At 42.0% G+C, this 24741-nt stretch overlaps 2 protein-coding genes and 1 pseudogene across 3 annotated transcripts in view; 2 read left to right on the forward strand and 1 right to left on the reverse strand.

The window, feature by feature from the left end:
• SPICE1 (spindle and centriole associated protein 1) overlaps nt 1-24741 on the reverse strand; it is a 108849-nt gene that overhangs the window by 66430 nt on the left and 17678 nt on the right. The window lies entirely within an intron of this gene.
• On the forward strand, nt 10138-10236 carry LOC112320697 (U2 spliceosomal RNA; annotated as a pseudogene).
• SIDT1 (SID1 transmembrane family member 1) overlaps nt 11013-24741 on the forward strand; it is a 98776-nt gene continuing 85047 nt past the window's right edge. For both annotated transcript variants that reach the window (XM_024577889.3, XM_024577890.3), the window contains exon 1: nt 11013-11885. In XM_024577889.3, coding sequence (XP_024433657.2) covers nt 11664-11885 — 222 coding nt within the window. In that variant the 5' untranslated portion in view covers nt 11013-11663. The remainder of the gene's footprint in view (nt 11886-24741) is intronic.

Genomic DNA, 24741 nt, shown 5'->3' on the forward strand with positions numbered 1-24741 from the left:
TGTTGCCTAGGTTACAGAGTCCCGCCCACTCCATGCGTACTTCCGGCAAGGCCAGTGTGCGCACGCGCCTCCATCCCTGGTCCTGGGCTGTGGGACCGAAAGTTCCTCCTGTGCCCTGCTTTTGTCCCAAGTGCCCCACGCGGGTTTTGAGGCAAAGCTTTGGAGGTTGGCATGTAGCGTTAGCCAGTTTTTTGTGAATGTCTAAAAGAAAGATATTGCTCTCCACACCAGTATTCACATACCACATTTACTCGCTTTCACCTCTTTACTTAAAAATATTTGTTACCAATGTGCCAAAGACTGCTAGATTTAACAGGGTCTAGAAACAGGCAAGGTCCCTGTCCACAGGAAGCTTATAGCATACTAGCAAACCACTATCAATGACACAAATGTAAAATTAAAACTGTGACAAGTGCTAAGAAGTAGGCATATTAAATAGAAACTAAACTTATAAAAATATTTGAATTATTCAGAAAAGCTGAAAAGCAGCGGGAGTCACACACGCAAACGTGTGTGACAAGTGCAAAGCATGAGGAAAAGTCCAGTATATTTGAGGTTCAGAGAGCAGGGGAGTTCGGCAGGAGGGAGGCTGCCCTTAATAGGCTGGGGCCAGGACAGGCAGCACTGTGCAGGCCTTTGTGTTAAGGACTTCACAAAGCCATCATCAAAAACAGTGAATTTGCTCCAATAAGACAACTTCCTTTAACCCCTGGTTTTCTACTATTAAGACACACCTGTACATGGCCCAGCAAATACATGTTCAACACATAGATGCAAAAAAGTAAAATAAAAATTTTTAATTTAAAAAAATTTAAAAGCCTTCTAATAGCTTGCACTCTGATTAAGGAAGTTTGATGTGCATATATCCAATGATCAATCGATACAATTGTTCTCTGCGTACATCCTCTACTCCCTGCCCCACTGACTTACTGCAACACTTGACAAAACCACAATCTTGGCCTCCCAACACTGCACTTAGTAAGCACCTGCTCCCTTGCAACTGCAATTGGAAGGAGAAAAACAACTGGCCAAGCAGATTTTATATTCATGATCACTAATTTCTGGTAGGCCCTTCAAGGTGCCTGAAGATTATATCACAGTTTCTTGCTCCGCTGATTCTCCTAACCTCCTAAATGACAACTTTGTACCTTCTTTTAGTGACCTTGCTTCCACTTCATTGACAACGTTGAAGCAATCTGATGACAATTCCATGAGATCCCATCATTAATTCAGTCCTCCTAACAGCCTGTTTACCCACAAACCTGCCTTCTAGAAGCTCAAAAAAACCCAAACACAAAAAATATGAAGAAAATTACATCAAGTATATAATAATCTAAAAGGCAGCAGGAAAAGAGGAAGACCAAAAATGAGACAGACTGACTCCACAAAAGAAGCCATAGGCATGAGTCCACAGGAGCTGAGCAGGGCTGCTGAGAATAGGACATGTGGACATCACTCATTCATAGGGTCACCTAGAGTTGGAGTCAACTCAACAGCATATAACATACACACATAATCATCAAATTGCTTAGAACCAATGATTAAGGAGAGAAATTCTTAAAAGCAGCCAGAGAGGAAAGACATTACAGAGGAACAAAACTAAGAATAGTATCGTATTTCTCGTTAGAAGCATTACAAGACAGAACACAATAGCACATCTGAAACATATTGAAGGAAAAAAACTGTCAACCTAGAATTCTATAATTGTCAAAAATATTTTTAAATGAGGATAAAATAAACATGCTTCCACATATAACTTATAGAATTTATCATGAGTAGACCCTCAATACGAGAAATGGTAGGTGGGCACTTGAAGCAGAAGGAAAATGATATCAGAAGGGAATCTGGATCTATACAATGAACAGCACTGGAAACAGCTACAGGAGGTAAATATGTAAGATTCTTTTTCTTATTATTAAATCTCTTTAAAATATTGTAGACTACTTAAATATAATAAAAATGTACTGGGAGGTTTATATGGAAAAGTAAACTGCATGTCAACAGTAGCATACAGGCCAGAGAAGAGAAATATATCATAAAACAAGTTTTGGTAAATGCAAAATGATTCAACTCAAACTTCCTGCCAAGATGGAGGTGTAGGTAGATACACTTTGCCTCCTCACACAACCAAAAGAAGGTCAACAACAAATTTAAAAACAAAAATAATCAAAACTGCCAGAAAATAGAACGGTATAGAAGTCCAAAAACCAAAGAGTTAAAGAAGAAACATTCATTCGGACTGGTGGGAGAGGCAGAGATGGGCAGCCAGAGCACAGAGAATTCATGGCAAGGCAGAGGCTGGTCCCACAGCCAGGTGGTCCCACAGTTGCATGTGGATAAACAGGGAGGAGCAACTGGGGAGCGAGACAGATGGCACAACCCAGGGTTTCAGTGCAGGGAAATAAAGCCTCAAAATCTCTGACTAAAAAAATCTGTGGGGGGGTTGCCTTGGCAGGAGAAACTCCCGGCCTCACAGGACAGTTCGTTGGAGAGATCCACAGGGTCCTAGAATGTACACAAACCCACCCACCCAGGAATCAGCACTGGAAGGGCCCAATTTGCTTGTTCGTAGCGGAGGAAATGACTGAAATCCTGCGGAAAGCTGAGCTAGCACCATTGTTCCCTCTTGGACCCCTCCCCCACATACAGCACCACAACGAGCCTAGTAGGTTGTCCCACCCTGGCAAATACCCAAGACTCCGCCCCTCAACAAAACAGGTGTGTCGAGACAAAAAAAAAAAAATATGACCCAAATGAAAAAACAGATCAAAGCTCCAGAAAAAGACTTAAGGGACGAGAAGATAGCCAACCTATCAGACGCAGAGTTGAAAATGCTGGTAATCAGAATGCTCACAGAAATGATTGAATACAGATGCAAAATAAAGGAAGAAGTGAAGGCTATATAAAGTGAAATAAAGGAAAATGTACAGGGAACCAACAGTGAAGGGAAGGAAACCTGGGCTCAAACCAACAATTTGGAGCAGAAAGAAGAAATAAACATTCGACCAGAACAGAATGAAGAAACAAGAATTCGAAAAAAGGAGGAGAGGCTTAGGAACCTCTAGTACAACTTTAAATGTTCCAACATCTGTATCACAGGGGTGCCTGAAGGAGAAGAGGAAAAAGAAGAAATTGAAAACTTATTTGAAAACATAATGAAGGAGAACTTCCCCAACCTGGCAAAGGAAATAGACTTCCAGGAAGTCCAGGAAGCTCAGGGTCCCAAAGAACTTGGATCCAAGGAAGCACACACCAAGGCACATCAAAATTACACTACCCAAGGTTAAAGATAAGGAGAGAATCTTAAAAGCAGCAAGAGAAAAGCAGACAGTTACCTGCAAAGGAGTTTCCATAAGTCTATCTGCTGATTCCTCAAAAGAAACCTTATAGGCAAGAAGGGGCTGGAAAGTAGTATTCCAAGTCATGAAAGGCAAGGACCTACATCCAAGATTACTGTATCCAGCAAAGCTATCATTTAGAATGGAAGGGCAGATAAAGTGCTTCCCAGATAAGGTCAAGTTAAAGGAGTTCATCATCACCAAGCCCTTATTATATGAAATGTTAAAGGGATTTATCTAAGAAAAAGAAGATGATCAAAAATATGAACAGCAAAATGACAACAAACTCAAAACTATCAACAACTGAACCTAAAAACAAAAGCAAACTAAGCAAACAACTAGAACAGGAACAGAATAACAGAAATGGAAATCACATGGAGGGTTATCAGCGGGGAGGGGAGGGAGGAGAATAGGGGAAAAGGTACAGGAAATAAGAAGCATAAATGGTGGGTACAAAATAGGGGAGGTTAAGAATAGTATACGATATGGAGAAACCAAAGAACTTACATGTACAACCCATACACATGAACTAAGGTGGGGGAATGCTGGTGGGAGGGGCAGTGCAGGGCAGAGGGGAATAAAGTAGAGAAAAATATGGGACAACTGTAATAGCATAATCAATAAAATATATTTTTAAAAAGCATTCAATTCATAGTAGGTATGCTCTCTACCCACAATGAAATAAAATTAGAAATCAATAGCATAATTTTTTGACAAGTACCTCAAAACTTGGGGGGGAAATATACACTTCTAACTAGGCCATTAATCAAACAAGAAATCAAAATGGAAAGTAGAATATATTTTGAACTGAGTGAAAATGAAATACAGCAGATCATAATTTGTGGAATGTAACTGAGAATAGTACTTCAAGAGAAACTTATAGCCCTAAACACCTACATGAGGAAAGTTCTCAAACCAATGACATCAGCTTCTACTTTTAGAAATTAGATAAAGAAGATCAAGTTAAATCCAAAGTAAGAAGAAAAGAAATAATGAAGTTTGAAGCTGAATCACTAAAATAGAAAAGCAAAAATAAGAGAGAAAACCAATGCAACTAATAGCTGAATTTTGAGAAGAGTGATTAAATTGATAAACCTCTAAACATGCTGATCAGGAAAAAAATTGCATATAAATTACCAATATCAGAAATAAGAGGTGACAGATTCTACAGGTACTAAAAGAATAATATAATATTTTGAACAACTTTATGTCAATAAATTTGACAACATAGATACAGTGAACAAATTCCTTTAAAGACATAAATTACCAAGCTTTCTCAAAAAAAAATGGATAACCTGAATAGCCCTATATCTAGTAAAGAAATTAAAATTGCAGTTTAAAAAAAAAAAACAAAACTAGAGGCCCAGATGGCTTCAGCAGTGAATTCTACTGAAAACATGAAAACATTTGGGGGGAAAAAATATCACTAATTCTACACAAACACTTACAAAGTTAAAGAAGGAATAGTTCTCAACTCACTCTCTAAGGCCAAAATTACCCTGATAGCTGAACCAAAGAGAGGCATTACCAAAAACAAAACTACAGACCAGTACCCCACAAGAATATAGGTGCAGAATCTCAACAAAATTCATGTAACAAAATAATTATGTTGAGTGAAAAAAGCCGGAGAGAGGAGGCGGAGGAGGTGGGAGAAGGGAGAAAGAAGGAAGACACATACTGGGTGGGTCTATTTATACAAGACTCTAGAAAATGAAAACTAATATCATGAGGGAAAACAGACCAATGCTTGCTTGGGAGAAGAGAGAAAGCAGGGAGGAAGTAAGAGAGAGATTTAAAGGAGGAAGGAAACTTTAGAGGGTGGTGAATACACAGGTAATGTGTATATATATATATAACACAGTTGACATGTGTGTGTTAAATATGTGGGGTTTGTTATGTGTTGATTACACCTCAGGAAAGCTCTTTATTTAGCTTTCTCTTATGCTTTCCAAACCATAAGATTCCCTGCTTCTATTTAGCCCACCTCCATCTTCTAAACAGAGTGTCTCTGAAGTCTTCTCTTTGCTTTACATAAACCTTGTCCACACCCCTCCTGTTTTTGAGTCTCTGCTAAACACCAATGGTGGTGGCTGAAATCCTTCCTATATCAAGCTCTGAATAGTCTCTGTTTATTCTCATGTTCATAGTTTTTGTTTCCACAACTGCTTATATTTTTATAATACTGATTTTTTTTAATATTGGGAAGATTCATCATGACTACTACTGAGATAAATCATTCTTTATGTATTTTCTGATTTTTAAATGTAAAAATACCTCAACTTGGATATAAATCATATGGATCTCTGGTTAGTCGTGAAAAACAAAGAACAGGGAAGCTGCCAACCATGACCAAACATGACCATTCTGATTGTTGCAGAGGCTGTGATCTGGCTTCCTGGACTGACTGCTGCAGGGATTGTGGGTCAAGTTCTATTCTTGTATGTGGTCTGGCTATTGTCTATCTGAATATGCAGTCTCTCAGTCCCTCCTTCTGGTCATTCTCTCACTCGCAAGAATTTGATCAATTCAAGGAAGGCTAGAGATCCACATCTTCACCATTGGGGATTTGCCAGTTGTCTCCATAGTCTACTGTATTGTGAGAGCTTCTTGACCTTTATATTGTTGTATCATCATGGCAATCATCTGACAAGAGAGCAGGCGCACAGATGCATTTAAGACTCTAGGCAGAATGCAATGGACCAACATCATGGCCATCATAACAAAAACAATAACAACTAATGGATCCTATAAGATGCTTCAGGTTCAGGAGCCCCAGTTGCCCAACACGAGCCAAAAGAATAAATCCCATAGGTCATGAAGAGCAAATTTAGAGGGTCAAGTAGCTTTATCCTTGAGACAATGCATAGCTTATTCTACCATAACTGTTTCATCAATCCAGGAAGTATTGGCAGCGGCACGGGCACCACCATGACTAGCAAACAATGAGTAAAGAGCAATGTAACTGTCTACCTGCTCATGGCAGTGACTTAAGACTCATCTGTATTCCATCTAGGGAGGAGATAGTATCATTAATAACTCCTGCCAAAGTTAATGATAAGATTCTTACAGCCTTTTCTATTTGTGTAATTTTCACCATCAGGAAGGCTGCTCTGACTGTTAGGATAAACAGTCAGTAATTCTTCCAGGTAGAGTACCTGAGCAATCAAGGGTAGCCTCCTTTTGAAGCTTGTATCTGAGTCTGAATTTATATCCCTGGCTGTTTATAGAATTATAGTCTCTAGGTATAAACAAGTATTGGAAAACTATTACTGAAGTGCATGAAGTATTAGCCTCAGGCAAACAAGGCCATGTGTCCTGGCCGCAAAGGAAGTAGTAACCTGTAGGGGCACGTGGACATCCATGAAAAAGACGGTCACAACATGAAGTCAGAAGCAAAGCCTTGTACATTTGGGTCTGTATTAGTCTCTTCCAAGTGGCAAGTATTTGACTCATCACCCTACAAAGTTTTTAAAATTCAAGTTTAGAATTACCTGGGGCTTGATAAATACATTGTAATAATTGGTTCTTTTTCTGGGAGAAGGAAAACTAGTAAAATCACATGTTAATGTGCTTAAAGTCTTTTGTCCATGTAGGTTCAAGTAGAACCACCATTGGTTATAATTCCCTATGATTTAGTTTGATAAGACTAGAATATTCTAGAGGTTTATATGGCGAGGGTGCAGTGATGGGTGGCGTATCCAACAGTAAGACTGAGGGCAGAGACTACTACACAAGATAACCTATGAATGGTGTCAGAATGAACATGTTCTGACCTAACAATTATACTAAAAGGGGGAGAGAAAAGAGGCCACTTGGGGTAGAAAACACCAGTGGTCTATAGTAAATGAGGAGAAGAGTGGTTATCAATAAGCAAGTCAGAAACAAAACAAGAATTCGACAACGTTCTCGGTCCAATGTCTTAGGGGGGAGCTGTCCATTACCTGAGGCCATGTGCTTATTCCAAAAGTCTTGGGTCAACTGGCTATTTCCAAAGATAGGCTGCTTCTAGAGGATCTCTGAGAATCCGTAGCTTAAAGTGCCACGTTGGCATAGCCTTCCAGTTGTACAGAATTCTGAGTTTCTTTAGTTTTGAAATATCAAATCAAGCGTTGACTTGCTGAAGTTTCACTAATGTATTTATTTTTAATTATCCCTGATAAGGTCCCTTCTGATGAGTTTCAAGAGAAGTTTTTATCCAATGTCTCTTCCAATAGATGAAATTTCCTGGTTGATGATTATGAAGAGTCTTAATGGAAGTAAGACAATCGTGAGGTTCCCCTCCTTATGGTAAGGGCAGTAGAATAACAGGGTGCGGGGGCTTGCAGCAATTAATAGTAATGTGAGAGGGAGAGAGCAACAGAAGTTCCTAAGAGGCTAATTGACTGCCTGAAGTGCTGTGTGTTTCAGCCAGTAGTAAGGTCTGTACTGCATGAGGAACCATAAGGTCAAGCAAGGAGCCTAGAATAAATTCAGCAGAAGCATTGATGCATTTTGCAGTGGCAGTATTGCCCTAAGAAAGGGGGTATCAGCCTTTGCAACTGGCTTGAGAGTGAGGCTACAACAGTGATGGGGTTTTGATATTTCCCACAAAGTTGAGTTAAAACCCCAAGGTTTTCCCAGAACATTCATGCACAAGTAGACAAAAGGATTTTTTGTTGTCAGGGATGTCTAGGGAAACAGACTGTTAAGAGTCTTCTTTGGATAATAGAAGACTTACTTAATACTTGGGCTCTCAGGAAAAAAAAGATTCTTACTGAAGATTTAGCCATTTCATTAAAAGATGTCACAATCTCAGAAAAATCTGCACCCACTGTCTGAAATACCCAGCGAGACCTAGACATCATCTCAATTGTACTTGCGTGAGGAGTCTAGGATAAGTTTGAATAGTCTCTAGCCTGTCGTGGGAGAGTGTCTTCCCCTCTTTAAAAAGGTCATGACTTAAATTATGGATTATATTTTGGCAAAATTGCAATTTACATTTTTTGAAATTGTATTTCCATTTTCTGCTAAGGCTAAGAACAAGTAAGTGGAATCCTTTTTACAAGGCTTCTCTGAACAAAGTAGGAAATCATCCATATCTTATATCAAAACTGAATCATAAGGGAAATTTGGATCTTTTAATTCTTGATTAAGGACCTAGGAAAATAAGAAGGGCTTCGGGGAACTCTTTGGACCTACCTGTCCATGTAGACTATTGTCCTCTCCAGTGAGGCAAAAAAATGTTGACTGTTCTGGTGTTGGGACACACCAAGGAAGAGTGATAATCCTCTACAGTGAAGCAGGTGGTTGGGGAAGAACCGCTGACAGGAGAGTATTTAGCATTAGATACTAATGGGAAGGGAGGAACATCAGTTGTATTGATGTCCCTGAGATCTTGAACAAATCGATACTCTTGTCCATTTGGTTTCTTTACTGGCAGAACAGGAATGTTACAAGGTGTAGTGCAGATTATGAGAAGGACTTGGAGCTTTTATTTGTTCCAGCTTTGGGGAAGTTTGGCTAACAGTTTGGTAGAATATATTTGAACTTTAATAGATTCCACTCCAATTGTTTTTCCTGTATCAAGGGGAATTCTGCACTATAGAGAGTCAGACACAGTGTTAAGATATTCATCTGGAATATACGTCAAGCATAGTAGAAAAGAAAAAGTTTATACAGGACAGACACAAGCTGATTACAAATACTGTAGATGAGTCCTCTACGCCCTCTAGAAATAGTCCCTCTGGTGTGCATTTAATATTATAGTTCTATTTTCGAGGTAGTGGGGAAAAGGGGAAAGTTCCAGAAATGCTCTGATTAGATCTGGGTGACATGGGAAGCAGGAGGGGCACATTTGGCCGTCTCTTATTGATCTTGAGTTGCAAGTAGGGACAAAAATTGGGGAAGTTGGCAGTCACTGAGCAAGTACTAACCGTTCTGGGCTATTTCTTGAAGAGGTTGTAGATCAAAGGTCTGTTGTCATAAATGGCCTGGCCATTGTTTGTGTTTTCAGTCTCTCACAGTGGAAACTTTGCATTGTAGATATTTTTAAAACCTGGCTGACGGATCATATTTTACTCTTTAGCAGCTGTTGGACTGGGAGTCCTACAATAATAATATTTAGTTGTGAGCATTTGAAACTGTCTAATACACTTTCAAGTACACTCCTCCCCTGTTTTAACCTTACAGCAATCTTGTGATCCAGGGTGGTTAATTACCTAAAGTCATTCAATGAATTTGGTCTAGAATTAGGATACATCATAGTATAGAGTGATTTGTAATATATCACTCAAAATGTCTGGTATAGATATCACCTGTAATGTCTTTAAAATAAATATTTTGGGTTTTGTACTATGATAATCTATTCCAATTGTTTCCAATTTCATTGCTTAAAAGCAGGATAAAGCCTTGAGGATCACAGCTCTCTACAAATACCTACAAGGCTGTCATGTGGAAGAAGGATTAGGTTTATTCCTATGGCTCCAGAGGGCAGAACACATGCCAGTAAGTGGAAGAGAGGCAAATTTCAGTTAAAATGTGAAAATATCTTTCTAATGACATGCTTGTCCCCAAAGAAGGGGTTGTCTTGTGAAAGAGCCCGTTCATCATCCCTTCTAGTATTGAGTAAGACTCTACAATACTACAGCTCTAGTGAGCGCCTGAACTGGCCAGGCCGGCTGCCCTCGGAGGGCTTCATAAACTTCAAGTTTATGAAATTTTGTTAAATTCTAAAATGAGACATAGACATTTTAAATACAGCAGTTAAAGTCATTCAAATTCCGGATGAAGTTATGATGTTCTTTAAAAACAGCAAGCTCCAATAGCTTCTCGGCCTGTTGGCTAAGATCAAGTGTAGTATCTGTTCTTACCAGCTCAAAAACAGTGAGCTCTATTTTAAACTTTAACCACTGCACTCTTCATTGAATTAGTACTTTTGTCCTTATGCCACTCATTTTCAAGAACATTTTTTAAGTAAAAATTGTCCTAATAAGTGGTCATCTAACACAATCTTCCATTAGCATTTTCTGATTGTGCCGTTATAAAACTTTACAACAAATGTAGTGCACTTATTTTTGAAGGTTTAATAAATTTTAGGAATTCAGTGGGGTGAAAAGACAAAACTCCCTTTCAATGGTAAGTGCTAGGATTTTAATCTTAATCTTAACTCTTTGATTAAGATTTGTTTCTTCTTTGTGGCTTCTTTTTTAATGTTCCTTCATTTTGAACACAATTATATGTGTTTCTTGTTTATAAATAACTTGAAACTGAAATAAAACAGTGAGTCCTCTTCTACACCTGAATTGTGATTGTTTGATGTTCTTCAAAGATTTCCAAAATATCCTCTTTCCCCCCACCTTCTATCTGGCTATTTAACTGCTTAAATCGAGTCGCCTAATTATTAGCAGAAAATTTCTTTTTAATATTGGAGTGTATCTCTCTTTTGAAAAACAATACAGAATCCCAGGGAATCTTTCAGAATCTGGACACTCATTACAGAGTGTAAATTAGGCAAGAGCTTGGGTGGAAAGAATGCCCTCTGCATATATCCAGTTACTCTGAATCGTGTTTGATAACTTCCGGGACCAGACTTCAGGCAGTGTTCAAATCTGTCCTCTTAACCATATTATTTTTTTTATGACCGTACATGTTTGCATACACGTATGGTGAGAGAGAGAGAGAGAGAGAGAGAGAGAGAGAGAGAGAACGATGACGTGAGCCTCTTCTTGGAGAATAGGAGGTGATAAGGAAATAAAACAGGTGTTTGGAAAAGGGGTTCTATTAGAGAAGGGAGAATCGATAGTTAATAACCATCATTCTGAGAGCCGACTGGAGGACAAGCTCTGTCACTTTCTATTTCTTTACTTGCAGCCAGGTTGCACATTTATTTGAAAAGGATTGAATTTCCTGCTCAATGGCTGGTCAGGTTGACCTTTCAGGACTAGTGGATATTTCTTTTTAATGTCTTCATCGCCTTTTTTTTTTTTTTAAGGTTGATGGGGAAACAGTCTGCTGAAATTTTGGCTAGGTGAGTTGGACATTCTCAGAAATGAGAAAGGGGAAAGGAAACGGACTTCTCCGAAGCCCGAGAGCAAAGCTGCAGCTCACGGCCTGGGTATCCCTGCGCCCCCTCACTCCCGGCCCGTGACCTCCCGTGGAGACCCCCGGCGGTTGCATCAGTATTTGATCCGCCCTTCGCCAGTGCGTTGCCAGCACTCGCCGGCGGGGCTTGTGGAAGGGGCTGCGCAGAAGCCGGCTCCTGGGTCCGCGGGGGGCTTTGGAAGGACCGGCTGTGCGCTCGCCCTTCCCTAGGGCGGCTCTGCCTCGCGGCCGGGCGCTGCGCCCACCATGCCGGGATCCCCGTGGTTCTCGCTGTTCTGCGCGCTGCTCTGCGCGCCGCCCTGGCTCCCGCGGGTGGCGGGAGCCGGGAGCCCCGCGCAAGCCCTAGCTCAGCGGCGCGACCCCCACGACCCTGCCAGGGGCGCCGATTTCGATCGCGTCTACAGCGGGGTGGTGAACCTCAGCACCGAGACCATCTACGCCTTCAACTACATCAGGCAGCCTGGCCAGGTAAGAGACTCGCTGCCCTCGCTCGACTTCCAGGAACTTGCCAGATCTCAGAGCCCCGTCGCTGCTTTGGGTCCTTTGGGAACTGACCTCGGGAGACCTCAGGGACCGGGGCCCCCAGTTCGCTTTCTCATTCAAAGCAATTACTGCCCAGCGGGAGCTGCCGCGTCCTCCGCAACCGGCCTTGGGAACAACTCCGCGTCCTTTGGCGCCTCCCCGCCTGGCCTGGTCGCTGGCTTTTCTGGGCTTTACGAGGCTCTGGCTGGTTCCCCCGCACGGTTTGCGGGTCCAGACCGCCGACTGGGCCTTTCTCTGGAAAAGTCATTATTTCTAGGGTCGCGGGGGGCGAGGACCGCAACTCTCTTCCCAATCTCCAGGGGGAAAGAAACTCATTTCATGTGGATGATTCAGCCAGACGCCGATATTTCATAGCGCATTGGGAAGAGGGAGCCGCTCAGAATCTAAAATGGGAATGTGTGAGAATGGACGCAAGCTGCAGACCTCTGTGCACTCGGAGTTTCTGCACCTTTGTCGCACGTCTTTGCTTAGAGAAGCCAGAAGACCCGGCCAGAGACACTGGAACTGCAGCCGTCCCCTGAGCTATTGAGATTTTGATTTTTAAAAAGGTGAATAATTGTGTGAAAATTCTAGACCTATTTCTAACAAGAATTGAGGTGAGACAAGGGGAGGAAATGACTTCCAGCAACTATCCCTTTGACACATATACTCTGATTGCATAACATAAGAAAAGCATGAGTAGATTTTTTTCTTTAATCTGGTACCCTCTGGGGCACAGGGAAAAGAGAAAACTCCCCACCTGCCTCTGGATCTTCTTCCCATGCAAACGTCTGTGTATGTATCTCATACCATGCCCGCATTCCCCAACGCCCCGCTGCCCCGCACCCGGAATTCAAGAACTGATTGTCGGGATACCATGGTATGCCTCCCTCTCTAACTCTCACTTAGGATGAGAACTCAGGGAGCTGTAACTTCAGGTAGTTCTGAGCTGGAGGGACCAATGTGCCTATCACCCTCCCAGACATGTCCCAACTGTGTGTGCTGAGCAAGTGCTCCATCTCCAGTGTGGCACTGCATCCTAAGGTGCCCTGTCCTGTCCTCCTATGACCTTCAGGCCGAGTGTCCTGAAGTGAGCAGAGTGGCCCTGCATGGAGCCATTCCATTATAGACGAGTGGGAGGGGCAGTTTTTATCCCCCAAGCCCCATGCAATTGACCTCTTTCTGTCCAGTGTGTGGTGGACCAGTGACATATCCCACATGAGGTGTGTTCCTAGCCCTGTGATTGGCTCAGAACAAATAAAAGTCTGAAAAAGTCCATGATCTCTCCATGATGCCAGCTTCCCCTAAATCATTGGTAAGAAAATTCAAATAATCTGTAAGTCCTAACATCAGGCTTTCGTGTTTCTTGCCGTTCTGCTTAGAAATAGATTGACTGCTTTTTAACCGTCATTTTGGCCTTTTTGCCCTTAGTATTCTGCCGGTTCCTCTACCACAATACAGCACAGGTGATACTGTTTGCAGTTGGGGTCACCTGCTTGACTTTGCTACAGAACCATGAGATGCTAAGAAAAAGGGCAGAAATTTATGAAAGACAATTTTTAAAAAAATTTTCTGAGATTATGCCCTTTCCAGTTAGCCTATAGATGTGTTAAAATGTCCTTTATTTTATTAAATAATGGTGATAATTAGTTTTTTAAATATCTTTGCATAACACAATAAAAAGTTGGTTACCTCAGCAGTCCCTAAAATTTTACTAGTCTGAGGAATACAGTTGGGAACCATGAGACGGACAGATAACTCAAGTATTTTAATGCCAGTAAGCAATAATATGAACCAGATATTCTCAAATCTTATAGCTTTCTGAGACCTCTCTGTAATATCCAAAGAAGACCCATTTGGAACCCATGTACTTTGGAAATCACTGTCCTCTCCCTCCAGTCAGTATTTCTGTTGATTTCTGCAGAGAAGGCATTTTGCTGACCCATCTGTCCCAACCATTGCTCAGTTTCCACTGATAGCCTCCTCTCTTCTTTGCCCCTTTTGCCCCATGTTGAATACGAGCAGCCCCTCTTTCCAACACCATGAATATGATGCTGTTGGATGTAACAGAATTTTACTGAAGGTTTGGGGTAATGTAAGGAAAGTGCAGAACATCATTTCTGATTAAATCGGAAATCTAGGCAACACTGTCATATCGACTTACCAGCTATTCCCCACCAGGGGAAATTTCAAGATTGTGGTACTATTTTGGGGGCCCTGGCTTATCACCATCTTCTTGGCCAACACCCACCCCAGATGCTAGCTTCTTCCCACTCTCTAAATTTTGGTTACTCTCTCATGTCAAGCAATTTTGCCTCCATAGCCAAACCCAAACTCACTAAAGGATGCTGGAAAATAAAGGTCTGTAAGTTCAAGAGCAGAAGCTTGGCCATGAACAGTTTCCTTTAACCTGAGCAAGTCCTGGAGAGGGCTCCATCCCCAAGGGGTCATTTCCCACCTACACCTCTTTAGTGCAACAGAGAATTTGGTTTACAAAAAACAATTCTTGTTGTTGAATTTTAATCTTTTTTTCCCTTTCTCTTCAAATGTTATTATATTTGCCATAATTTTACTTCAGCTTGGAGGAGAAAGGCTATTCTAAATTTAGGCTTTGGTAAAGGGAGGAAGCTACAGTGGGAGCCTTCCCTCCTAATCTTTCCTGTCAGCCACTGCATCTCCCATACCAAACTGCTGTCCTGGAGAACTATGTAGCCAACCATGTGTCATGCTAATTAGCTGAGCTCAGCACCAGAAAAAGTCACCCAGGCCTTCCAGGCAGACAGACAGTAATGTAAATATGAACTTGTCATTAAAAAACTATCACTAAAGAATGGAGTGATTGGTTTAAAGAAGAATAATGAAAATAACAATTAAAGATGCAGGTTAGGCAAGATCATGGTTCATTTCATTTTCCTGGAGGGAAAGCATCTGGAGATTCCTTCGAAGAGGGGTAGATTTTCACGGTGGCACACAAGGTGTTCTAAAAACCACAGGGCTGGAGCAAAGCTGGAAGGAAATCACCTTTTTTGATCAGGACAAGGGGCATAAAAGCAGGTTTGTTGGAAATGAGAACGCTCTTGTACAGACAGGTGGCGGCGATAATCAGATGTTTGCATTTGAGCTAGATGGTGATAAGGAGCCTTTAAATAAGAAACTACCCGGCCTGCAACAAGATGTTTTCTCTGAGACTTTCAGTAACAGAATTCATTGTTTGCCGTGGATTTTTGAATGTGAAAAGTTTCTCTGGAAATAATTCTTTATTTTGTTCATTAAATGGAGGTATTTATCTTTTAATGACATACTTTTCTATGCCCAAGGAACAATCTTTGGCTTTATTAATATTGACCAGCAGTTGTATATCTAGAACCAGTTCTACCAGCCTCTTGGATCCAGATTCAAAAAGCCTATCCAGTTCTCATGAACAATGGTAACTTCTAGCTATATGCATTACTAGTTTGGTAGAAGAATTTAAGACTGTGATGTGATAGCCTCAGTTCTCCTGGTCCCGTATGTATTCTTCCTGTATCCTCTATATACTGAGGCAGAGAAGCCTCCTCTGATGTCCTCTTACTGAACTGGGGTGGCACTTGCTGAGGCGAGAATCATCTCATGGCCACATTCCCTGGTTGACTAGTTACTGTCTCAGCCAGCCCAGGCTGTTATAACAGAATACCATAGTCAGGGGGCCTTAAAAATATCTCTCAAGTTCTAGAGGCTGGAAAGTCCAGGATCAAAGTGTCAGCAAGTCTGGCATTTGCTGAGAACTGACTTCCCCCCGGCTCACAGACTGTGCCTTCTATCTGTGTCCGCACTGGCCCTCAGAGCAGGGGGAAAAGCAAGCTCTCTCTCATCTCTTAATCTTATAAAGGGCACTCATCTCATCATGAATGCTCCAACCTTGTGATCTAAGCGCTTTCCAAAGGCCCTGTCTCCGAACACTATCACACTAGGGATAATGAATGGGGGTGGAGGGGAATAGAAATGTTCATAGCGGTCACCTCCCACATTTTTTTCTGTGGCTCTGAAAATGGAGCATCAACATGTTATAAGGGTGTTACAGGCTGACCATACTCCAATTATGGGTCTGATTTTGTGGAGGACCCGTCTTCTGCCTGCCTGGACCTGAAAACCTTGTGCTAAATTATATAATGGATTTGGTAGGTATGTGCTGTCCAATATGGCAGCCACTCTCCACGTGGGGCTATGGAGCACTTGAAATGTGGCCAGTCACAAAATGAGATGTGCTGTGACTTAAAAACACTCACCAGATTTTAAGGCAGTATTAAAAAATAGCATAAAATGTATCATTAATATTTTCATTGATTACGTATTATATACTGGATGTATTAGGTTAAATAAATGTATTAATAAAATTCACTTCACCTGGTTCTTCTACTTTTTTAATGAAAATTTAAAAGCAGGCTTGATTCATATTGTATTATTATTAGACAGCACTTCTCCAAGTACTACAGACTTCTGAGAACTCATTCATCCCAAAGATAGTTTTGCTGGAGAAAATGAGGCTTGAAAAGGTACTAATAAATAAACAAAACTTGGATAGGCAGAAAGAAAGGGGAATAAAGCCACTATAAACATTGCGTGCAGATTTTTGTGTGGATTTAAGTTTGCAACTCATTCGGGTGAATACCAAGGAGCTTAATTCCTGGGTCTTATGGTAAGAGTATGTTTAGTTTTGTAAGGAGCTATGAAACTTGTCTTGCAAAGTGACTGTACCATTTTGTGTTCGCAACAGCAGTGAATGAGAGTCCCTGTTCTACGTCTTCATCTGCACCTGGTATTGTCAGAGCTTTAGACTTTAGTCGTTCTCATAAGTGCAGAGTGATAGCTCATTGTTTCAGTTTGCAATTTCCTGATGACAAGTTGTTGAGCATCTGTTCGTGTGCTCATTTGGCAGCCATACATCTTCTTTGGTGAGGTGTCCATTCAAATTTTTTGTCCATTTTTCAATTGCATTGTTTGTTTCCTTACTCTTGAGTTTTGAGAGTCGTTTACAGATTTTGGATACCAGTCTTTTATCAGATACAAGTTTTGCAAATATTTTCTCCTTGTCTGTGGCTTGTCTTTTTGTTCTCTTAATACTGATTTTTCCCCCCCACAGAGGAGACATTTTAAAATTTAATGAAGTACTACTTAAGATTTTTCTCATGGGTCATGCCTTTGACATTGTATCCAAGAAGTTGTCACCACCCTGACTGGTGTTACTCAGTGGGTTAGGCAGGGTCCTGCTGAAAGGTCACTGGTTTGATTCCCAGTCAGGGCACATGCCTGCCCTGCAGGCCAGGTCCCCAGTTGGGGGCGTGTGAGAGGCAACCACACATTGATGTTTCTCTCCCTCTCTTTCTCCCTCCTTTCCCCACTCTCTAAAAAATAGACAAAATCTTTTAAAAAATAAATAAAAATAAAAAGTTGTCACCAAATCTAAGGTCACTTAGATTTTCTCCTATAATGTCTTTTGGAAGTTTTATAGGTTTGAATTTTACATTTAGGCTTATGATCCATTTTGAGTTCATTTTTGTGAAAGATATAAGGTTTCTGACTAGATTTTTTTGTTTTTGCATATGATGTCCAATTGTTCCAGCACATTTGTTGAAAAGGTCACCCCATATTTTTAGTACTTCAGTATTGTCTGTGTGTGTTTGTGTTTATAGGCTAACTTGAACCAAAAAGTTTGAAGCAATTTCTTACCTGGAGCTCATTGTTCTTATCATTGTTCTCAGCCTTCCCTTAGGCAGCTACCACCTATAATTCCCACCACTCTCTTGTTGCTCCTTTTTTCTGTATATCTTAAGTCTCCGCTTTCCCATCCTTTTTATCTTTCAAATCTTTCAGGAATGCTCTCAGCCCATTAAGCTCTTCCTCTTCTGTAATTGAGCTCTTCAGGGGGTTGGAGGCTTTGCTGCTGGCAGACAGTCCTTCTTGTGCATCTCAGGACATAGGTTTTGTTCCTTACTTCTGACCCAGAGCCATTGGGTAATCAATCTCAGGTACTGGAGATCTGTCTCCCTATTTTCAAGGTGTTGCTATAGAATTTTAATAGTGCTAATGGTAGAGGCTGAAGGATTTTGTTTGTTAAGTCTGCTTAGCTACAGAATTGTAATCGGGCTTGCCTTTGAGATTTTTTTCTGTTCTTTTTTTCCAACACTAAAAGAAACATTTAATCTATCTCTCGAAACCACAAAAGAGGGAACTGTATTTAAATTTAAGAGCTCACAGGATCTTTTAAATCACCCAATCGCTTCTCACTTAACAGGAGGGAAAACTGAGAGCCAGTGAAATAAATTACTTGTCCAAAATCGTGTAACTAGTTTGAAGAGAAGCCCAGAACATAACTCAGATTCCTGACAACATTTCCTTGGGATATTTGTACTACTCCACTCTCCCTCCCACAGGAACACCTCTTTGATCAACAACAGTAAAAATAATTTTAAAGTATCATAGTCATACTTCCACAGTCCAGTTGTTTGACCATGTATGACTCCCTGACAATTATTGAAAACTGAAGCAAGAGGTTTTTCATTTTTGTTTTCCCTCACGCATTGTCCAGGCATCCGTTTGCCTGTCAAGTCAAGCAAGCAGGGCTGACACTACGTAAAACTGAGAAGTTGGCAGATTTTCTTCCGTGTTTCGAAGAGCTACCCACCAGCCATGATCTTATTCTGACTCCCTGTGGACTAAAAGGGTCAATCTTCATCACTTTTGTGCTTGCTTTTCATCAGTGCTAGATTCCTTCTTTGTGCCAGTCACAGGGCAGCTTGGAGACCTGAGCAACTAGCCTGCATGTCACTCCAGGACAGTATTAATCCTGAGAACTGGTATTTCTGGATTCCCACTAAACAGCAATGAAGATAAGCCATGGCAAACAGGAATAAATGACTGCTTCTGCCCTTTGTGGACAAAGTGACTCACCCTCGCTTAATTAACCTAACTGGAAGCTTGTATATGCGCCCAAAAAATTAACAGTGGAGGTGGTGTAAATGCCCATGGCTTTATTTTAGCCTCTCCAATATTTGCAAAAAGGAATCCTATATTTGTCCCCCTCTCTTTGATGCTATCTTCACCAGAATGGAAGAGTTTAAGAGAAAAGAAAGACAATGTTTACCTGGGTAATGAAGAGATAAAAAGTGGGGGATAAGGAGGGAGGCAACAGGGTGAAGTCTGGGAGTTAAGAGGTGGTTTGAGGAGGTCTGTGGGCAGTGAGGCTCCAAGATAGTTGTGGGATATGAGTGAAGTAGACAGAGAAGGAAAGAGAATGTTGGGCCTGGCAAGATTTTTAGCTTCATGCAACAGAAATCGACTTGCTAATATAAGCAGAAAAGTAATTTATTAGTAGGATTTGGGTATCTCACAAATCTGAGTTGCTACACTCCAACTACGACTAGAAATCAAGGGAAACTAAACTGCAGGAAATTATAGCAATGGCTGGAAAACAGTATGGAAATTCTCAAAAAATTAGAAATGGAGCTGCCATACTACCCAGCAATACCATTTCTGGGTATTTATCCAAGGAAAACAAAAATGCTAATTAAAAAAGATAAATGCACCCCTATGTTCACTGCAGCATCATTTACAATAGCCCAGATACGGAAGCATATGGGACCATATGTGTCCCTCAACAGATGAATGGGTAAAAATGTGGTGAATGGATGGATATACAATGGAATATCACTCAGCAATAAAAATAAGAATGAAATCTTGCCATTTGTGACAACATTGTCGGACCTAGGTGGTATCATGTTAAGAGAAGTAAGTCAGAGAAAGACAAAGACCATTATGATTTCACTTATTTGTGGAATCCTTAAAAAATGAATAAACAAAACAAAACAGAAACAAACCCATATATAGAGAGATAAAGCTTATGCTTGCCAAAAGGGAGAAGGATAGATGGATGGAGGAAAATTTAAAAAGGAAGACAAATATAAACTACTTTAGGGATTAAAACAAAGGAAAAATTCATAGCAACAGCCATGCCACAGGAATTGTTTGGTTAGGATGTTTCCCCAGCCACCACCACCTCCACTGCCATTAAATATTGTCACTCCTGGACACTAGTGCCATGGACGGTATCACCATTGCTAGTAACTTCTATACTCTCCCTTCATCTTTGTATCATTTAATCACCATTGAAAATGCCACGTGGGAGCATCCACCCATCTGAGCATGCGTCATGTATCTGGTCCCTTTGGCATCCACAGACAGCCTTCCCTCCCACAAAACTCAGGGCAGTGGAGTGGAGGAAACTCTTCTAACACATGCTGGGATTTGGATGCTGGGCAGGCCCGTAAATCAACCCCTCCGAAAGTCCTTACAGGGTGGGTTTCTAGGGCATTTGTTGGAGGACAGCTGTACAGACTCAGACGTAGGTGATCAGGGACCAAGATGTGGCAGGGAGGAAAACTGGGGTGTTGCAGCCTTCTACTTATCCCCATTTCAAGAGGAACATCCAAGATACAGGAAGAAGCTGATGGAGAAATAGGTGGAAGTTACACTCACCTCCTTCCAGGTCTCAACTGAAATTACAACTAAATTACATAACAATGAACCTGAACAACCAACTGAAGACTAGCTGAACAAAGTCTTATAACCAAGGATTTACAGAAGCCACGTTGAGACTGGTAGGAAGCTCAGAGACTGAAAACTGATAGGCCCACACCCACGTGTGGCAGCTGAGAATCTGGAGGGATATCTCAGCTACAAAGGCCCCCCTAGAGGAATGTAGGGTCTCAACCCCATGCCAGGCTCCCCAGCCTGGAGCACCTGAGCCAGCAGAGGCACCCACATGACATCTGGCCATGAAAATCAGCAGGGATTCTGTCCACCAGGGAGAAACGGAAGTAAACTAGAAACCCAGGTGCCCTCTTAAAGAGCCAATGCACAAAATCTCATTCTTGGCCACTGACCTGAGGCTCTGGCAGAGAGATGGCAGATCACAGTAGACTGGAGTCATGGGAGGACAGACTAGGGTGTGTGGCTCCAGGGAGGGTGCTGAAGGGACAGTCACCAAGGACCCTGTACTGAGTCCCTGTCCAGCACTCCCCACAGATGCCATGTTTCCTGGGTTGAGCATTCCCTTCCATAGTGCATCAGCCTGGAGGACTGCACTAGCCCCACCCTCCTGACCCCCTGTTGCCCACACTGCCGAGCTCACATGGAGGAGTGCTGCCTGAGCCTGTGGAGTAGACCTTTTAAAAAATCTTCACCCAAGGATATGTTTATTGATTTTTAGAGAGAGGAAGGAAAAGAGAGACAGAGAGAGAATTATCTATACAAGAGAGAAACATCGATGAGTTGCATCCCGAATGCACCTCAACTGGGGATCAAACCCACAACCTAGGTATGTGCCATGACTGCGGAGTGAGCTCACAACCTTTTGGTGCACTGGACAACGTCCAATCAGCTGAGCCACCCAGCCAGGGCTGGTGTAGACTTTCTTGAAGGGATCCTAAGGCCAAGCTCAGGGGGAGTTAGAGACAGAGTTGTGTGGCTCTGGGATGGGGACCATTTCCCTGCCACTGCTTGTGCCAGAGCAGCAGCACCCTGCCCCTCTCTCTCCAACACCAGAGCAGCACCATTCCACCAACTTCCAACCCCCCTCACCACCCTCCCAACTCCCAGTAGTTCCATCCTGATAAGTTTGTGCTCTGCAATTTTGTCAGTGGACTGTGGCCAGCATGGTCCTGAGGTGCAGAAGATTCTCCAGGAGGTATGGGCAGACTCTGGGAAAAATTGAGTTGTGTGGCTCTTGGGTGGGGCCATTTTTCACTCGCACTCCAGACCAGCACCACTGTTTCTGTGCAGAGCCCTCCACTCACAGGGCCATATCTTAGTCTCTTTGGTCCTGATAATGCTGACTTCATTCTGAGGATACCCTGTGACCCCACCCCACCACAAAAGTCCCTGGGCACCCAGCAGGTGGCAGCCGACCTTGGTGTACTCTGAGACTATTGCTGAGTGGCCACAGACCCAGCACGGGCATGGAGTCTGAATCTGTATCAGTCTGATGAACACTACTCACCTCTACCTGGTGACTCACTGAGAACCTGCCTCACACCTCTCACATTTCACCAGAGGCTCTTCAGTGACTGAGCCTAATAGACAGCTAACAGGTAGAAGTGGGTTTGGGGACACTTGTGCCTTTTGCTGACCTACTTCCAGCTCAGTGCTGGTGGAAACCAGCCTTGGTGCACAGCTTAGCCCCTCCCATGTCTATCAAAAGCAGCCACAAACTGTGGATCACTTTGTAGCTCCAAAGAGATAGCCCAGGGCTGGTCACAGGCAGCACCTGACATTGATCTGCACTGGAGTCCTCCCAAGTGGCATCAAATCCAACACACCCTGTGGTGGGATTTAGACCACATCAGAGCACAACCCAATTAGCTCCATAAGCACCATGCCCAAAGGGAGATCTTGGCAGGCACTAGACACTGATGAGGTGAATTCTGCTCCATAGAGTCAGCCCTGCATAGCAGCACATACATTGTAGCCAGGATCCATCTTCATAGCCAGCTGGAGGGGCAACCCTACCCATAGGCAGACCACCAACAATCAAAACTCAACTGCAAGAGGAGGGCTCACAAAACTGACACAAAGGACATTCCTGGAGCACCTAGCTTAGGTGATCAGGGAGACTCTGCCACTGAGCCCCACAAGACACCTACTACATAAGCAATCCTGCCAAGACTGGGAGGCAAAACAGATCTATCTCATATACAGAAACAAATTCAGAGAGTCAGGCAACATGGGGAGACAAAGAAACATGCACCAAATGAAAGAAGAGAAAAAATCCTCAGGAAAAAATAAAACAAAATGAAATGGAGGCAAGTAAGCTACCAGCTACAGAGTTCAAAACAATGGTTATAAGGATGCTCAAGGTACTTAGTGAGAACTTCAACAAAGAGCAAGCATAAAGAAAGACATAGAAACCACTAAAAAGAACCAGTCAGAAATGAATATAATAACCAATATGAAGAATACACTAGAAGAAATCAACAACAGGCTAGATGAAGCAAAGATCTAATGAGCAATTTGGAAGACAAAATAAGAGAAAAGCACCCAATCAGAGCAGTAAAAAGAAAAAGGAATTTAAAAAATGAGGACAGTCTAAGGGACATTTGGGACCACGTCAATTACAACGACATCCACATTATAACGGTACCAGAAGGAGAAGGAAAAGATCAAGATATCAAGAAACTATTTCAAGAGCCCTAGCTGGTGTGGATCAGTGGATTGAGTGCCAGCCTGTGAACCAAAAGGTCGCCAGTTCGATTTCCAGGCAGGGCACATGCCTGGATTGCAGGCTGCATCCCTGGTTAGGGGTGTGTGAAAGGCAACCACATGTGGGATGCCCCATCCTGCAGAGCTCCCCCAGCTGCCACGGATGAGAATAAGTCATCTGGGACACAGTCTGTTGTGCCAGCAGGAAAAGGGGTGGCGATTCCCTCTTTCGCCACACAAAATGGAGAATGCCCCGAGACCTTCTCCAAAAAGGCTTTTATTGGGATTGGTAAGTGCAGAGATAGACAGCATATGTGCATAGCTCATCAATCAATGTCCAAAAGCTAGAGTTATAAAAAACTGATATTATCTGTAGATGACAATTGAAGAAACACAGAGATCTGCCTCAGGTCAGGGTCTGCTAGACATGCTGGTGCCAGGTGGTTGTTAAGGCATGGTTCCTAAGATAAGGAGCTCACTTCTTATGCTTCGAACTTAAACATCTGGTTTGCACCAACAGGGCTATAGCAAAGCAAAGTTAGCTTCAAAGGATACAATGTATTCTTCAGGGCTGATTTCCCACAGGGACCCTCAGTGGTAGTATCAGGTTGTGCCTGCCACCAGCATTCCCAGTTTTCTGGTCCAGACTTACAGGCAACGCCTTGCTCACACGGGCCTACAGTCTCCAAAACCACACAAAGTGGTCCCTAACAACCACACATTGATACTTCTCTCCCTTTCATTCTCCTTCCCTTCCTCTCTCTAAAAATAAATACATAAAATTTTTTAAAAAAATAATTAAAAAAAACACTATTTGAAGAAATAATGGCTGAAAACTTCCCTAAGCTGATGAAGAAAAAAGATACACATGTCCAGGAAGTACAGAGAGTCCCAAACAAGATAAACTCAAAGATACCCACACATCAAAATTAAAATGGCAAAGGTTAAAGACAAAGAGAGACTCTTAAAAGCAAGATAAAGACGGTTACCTAGAAGAGACCTCCCATAAGACTGTCAGCTGATTTCTCAATAGAAACTTTGCAGGACAGAAGGAATTGGCACCAAATATTTAAGTGATGAAAAGCAAGGACCAACAATTAAGACTACTCTACCCAACAAAGGTATCATTTAAAATCAGAGCAGAAATAAAGAGCTTCTCAGACTAGAAAAAGCTAAAGGAGTTCATCACCACCAAATCAATATTACAAGAAATGTTAAAGGGTCTTCTAGAAGAAGGAGGAGGATGAGGAGGAGGAGGAGGGGGAGCAGGAGGAGAAGAAAAGATGAACATAATTATAAGAAATAAAATGTACCTATCAATAATTACTTTGAATGTTCCAAGAAAAATATAGGGTAGTTGAATGAGTAAGAAAACAAGACTTGTTTATATGCTTTCTATAAAAGACACACTTTAGAACAAAAGATATGCACAGACTGGAAGTAAAGAGTTGGAAAAATATATTTCATGTAAATGCAAATTTAAAAAAAAACTGGGATAGCAATACTTGTGTCAGATAAAATAGACTTTTAAAAAGGTTATAAGAGACAAAGAAGGACATTACATAATGAT

This window comes from Desmodus rotundus, chromosome 2 (genome assembly GCF_022682495.2).
Source record: "Desmodus rotundus isolate HL8 chromosome 2, HLdesRot8A.1, whole genome shotgun sequence".
Lineage (NCBI taxonomy): Eukaryota > Metazoa > Chordata > Mammalia > Chiroptera > Phyllostomidae > Desmodus > Desmodus rotundus.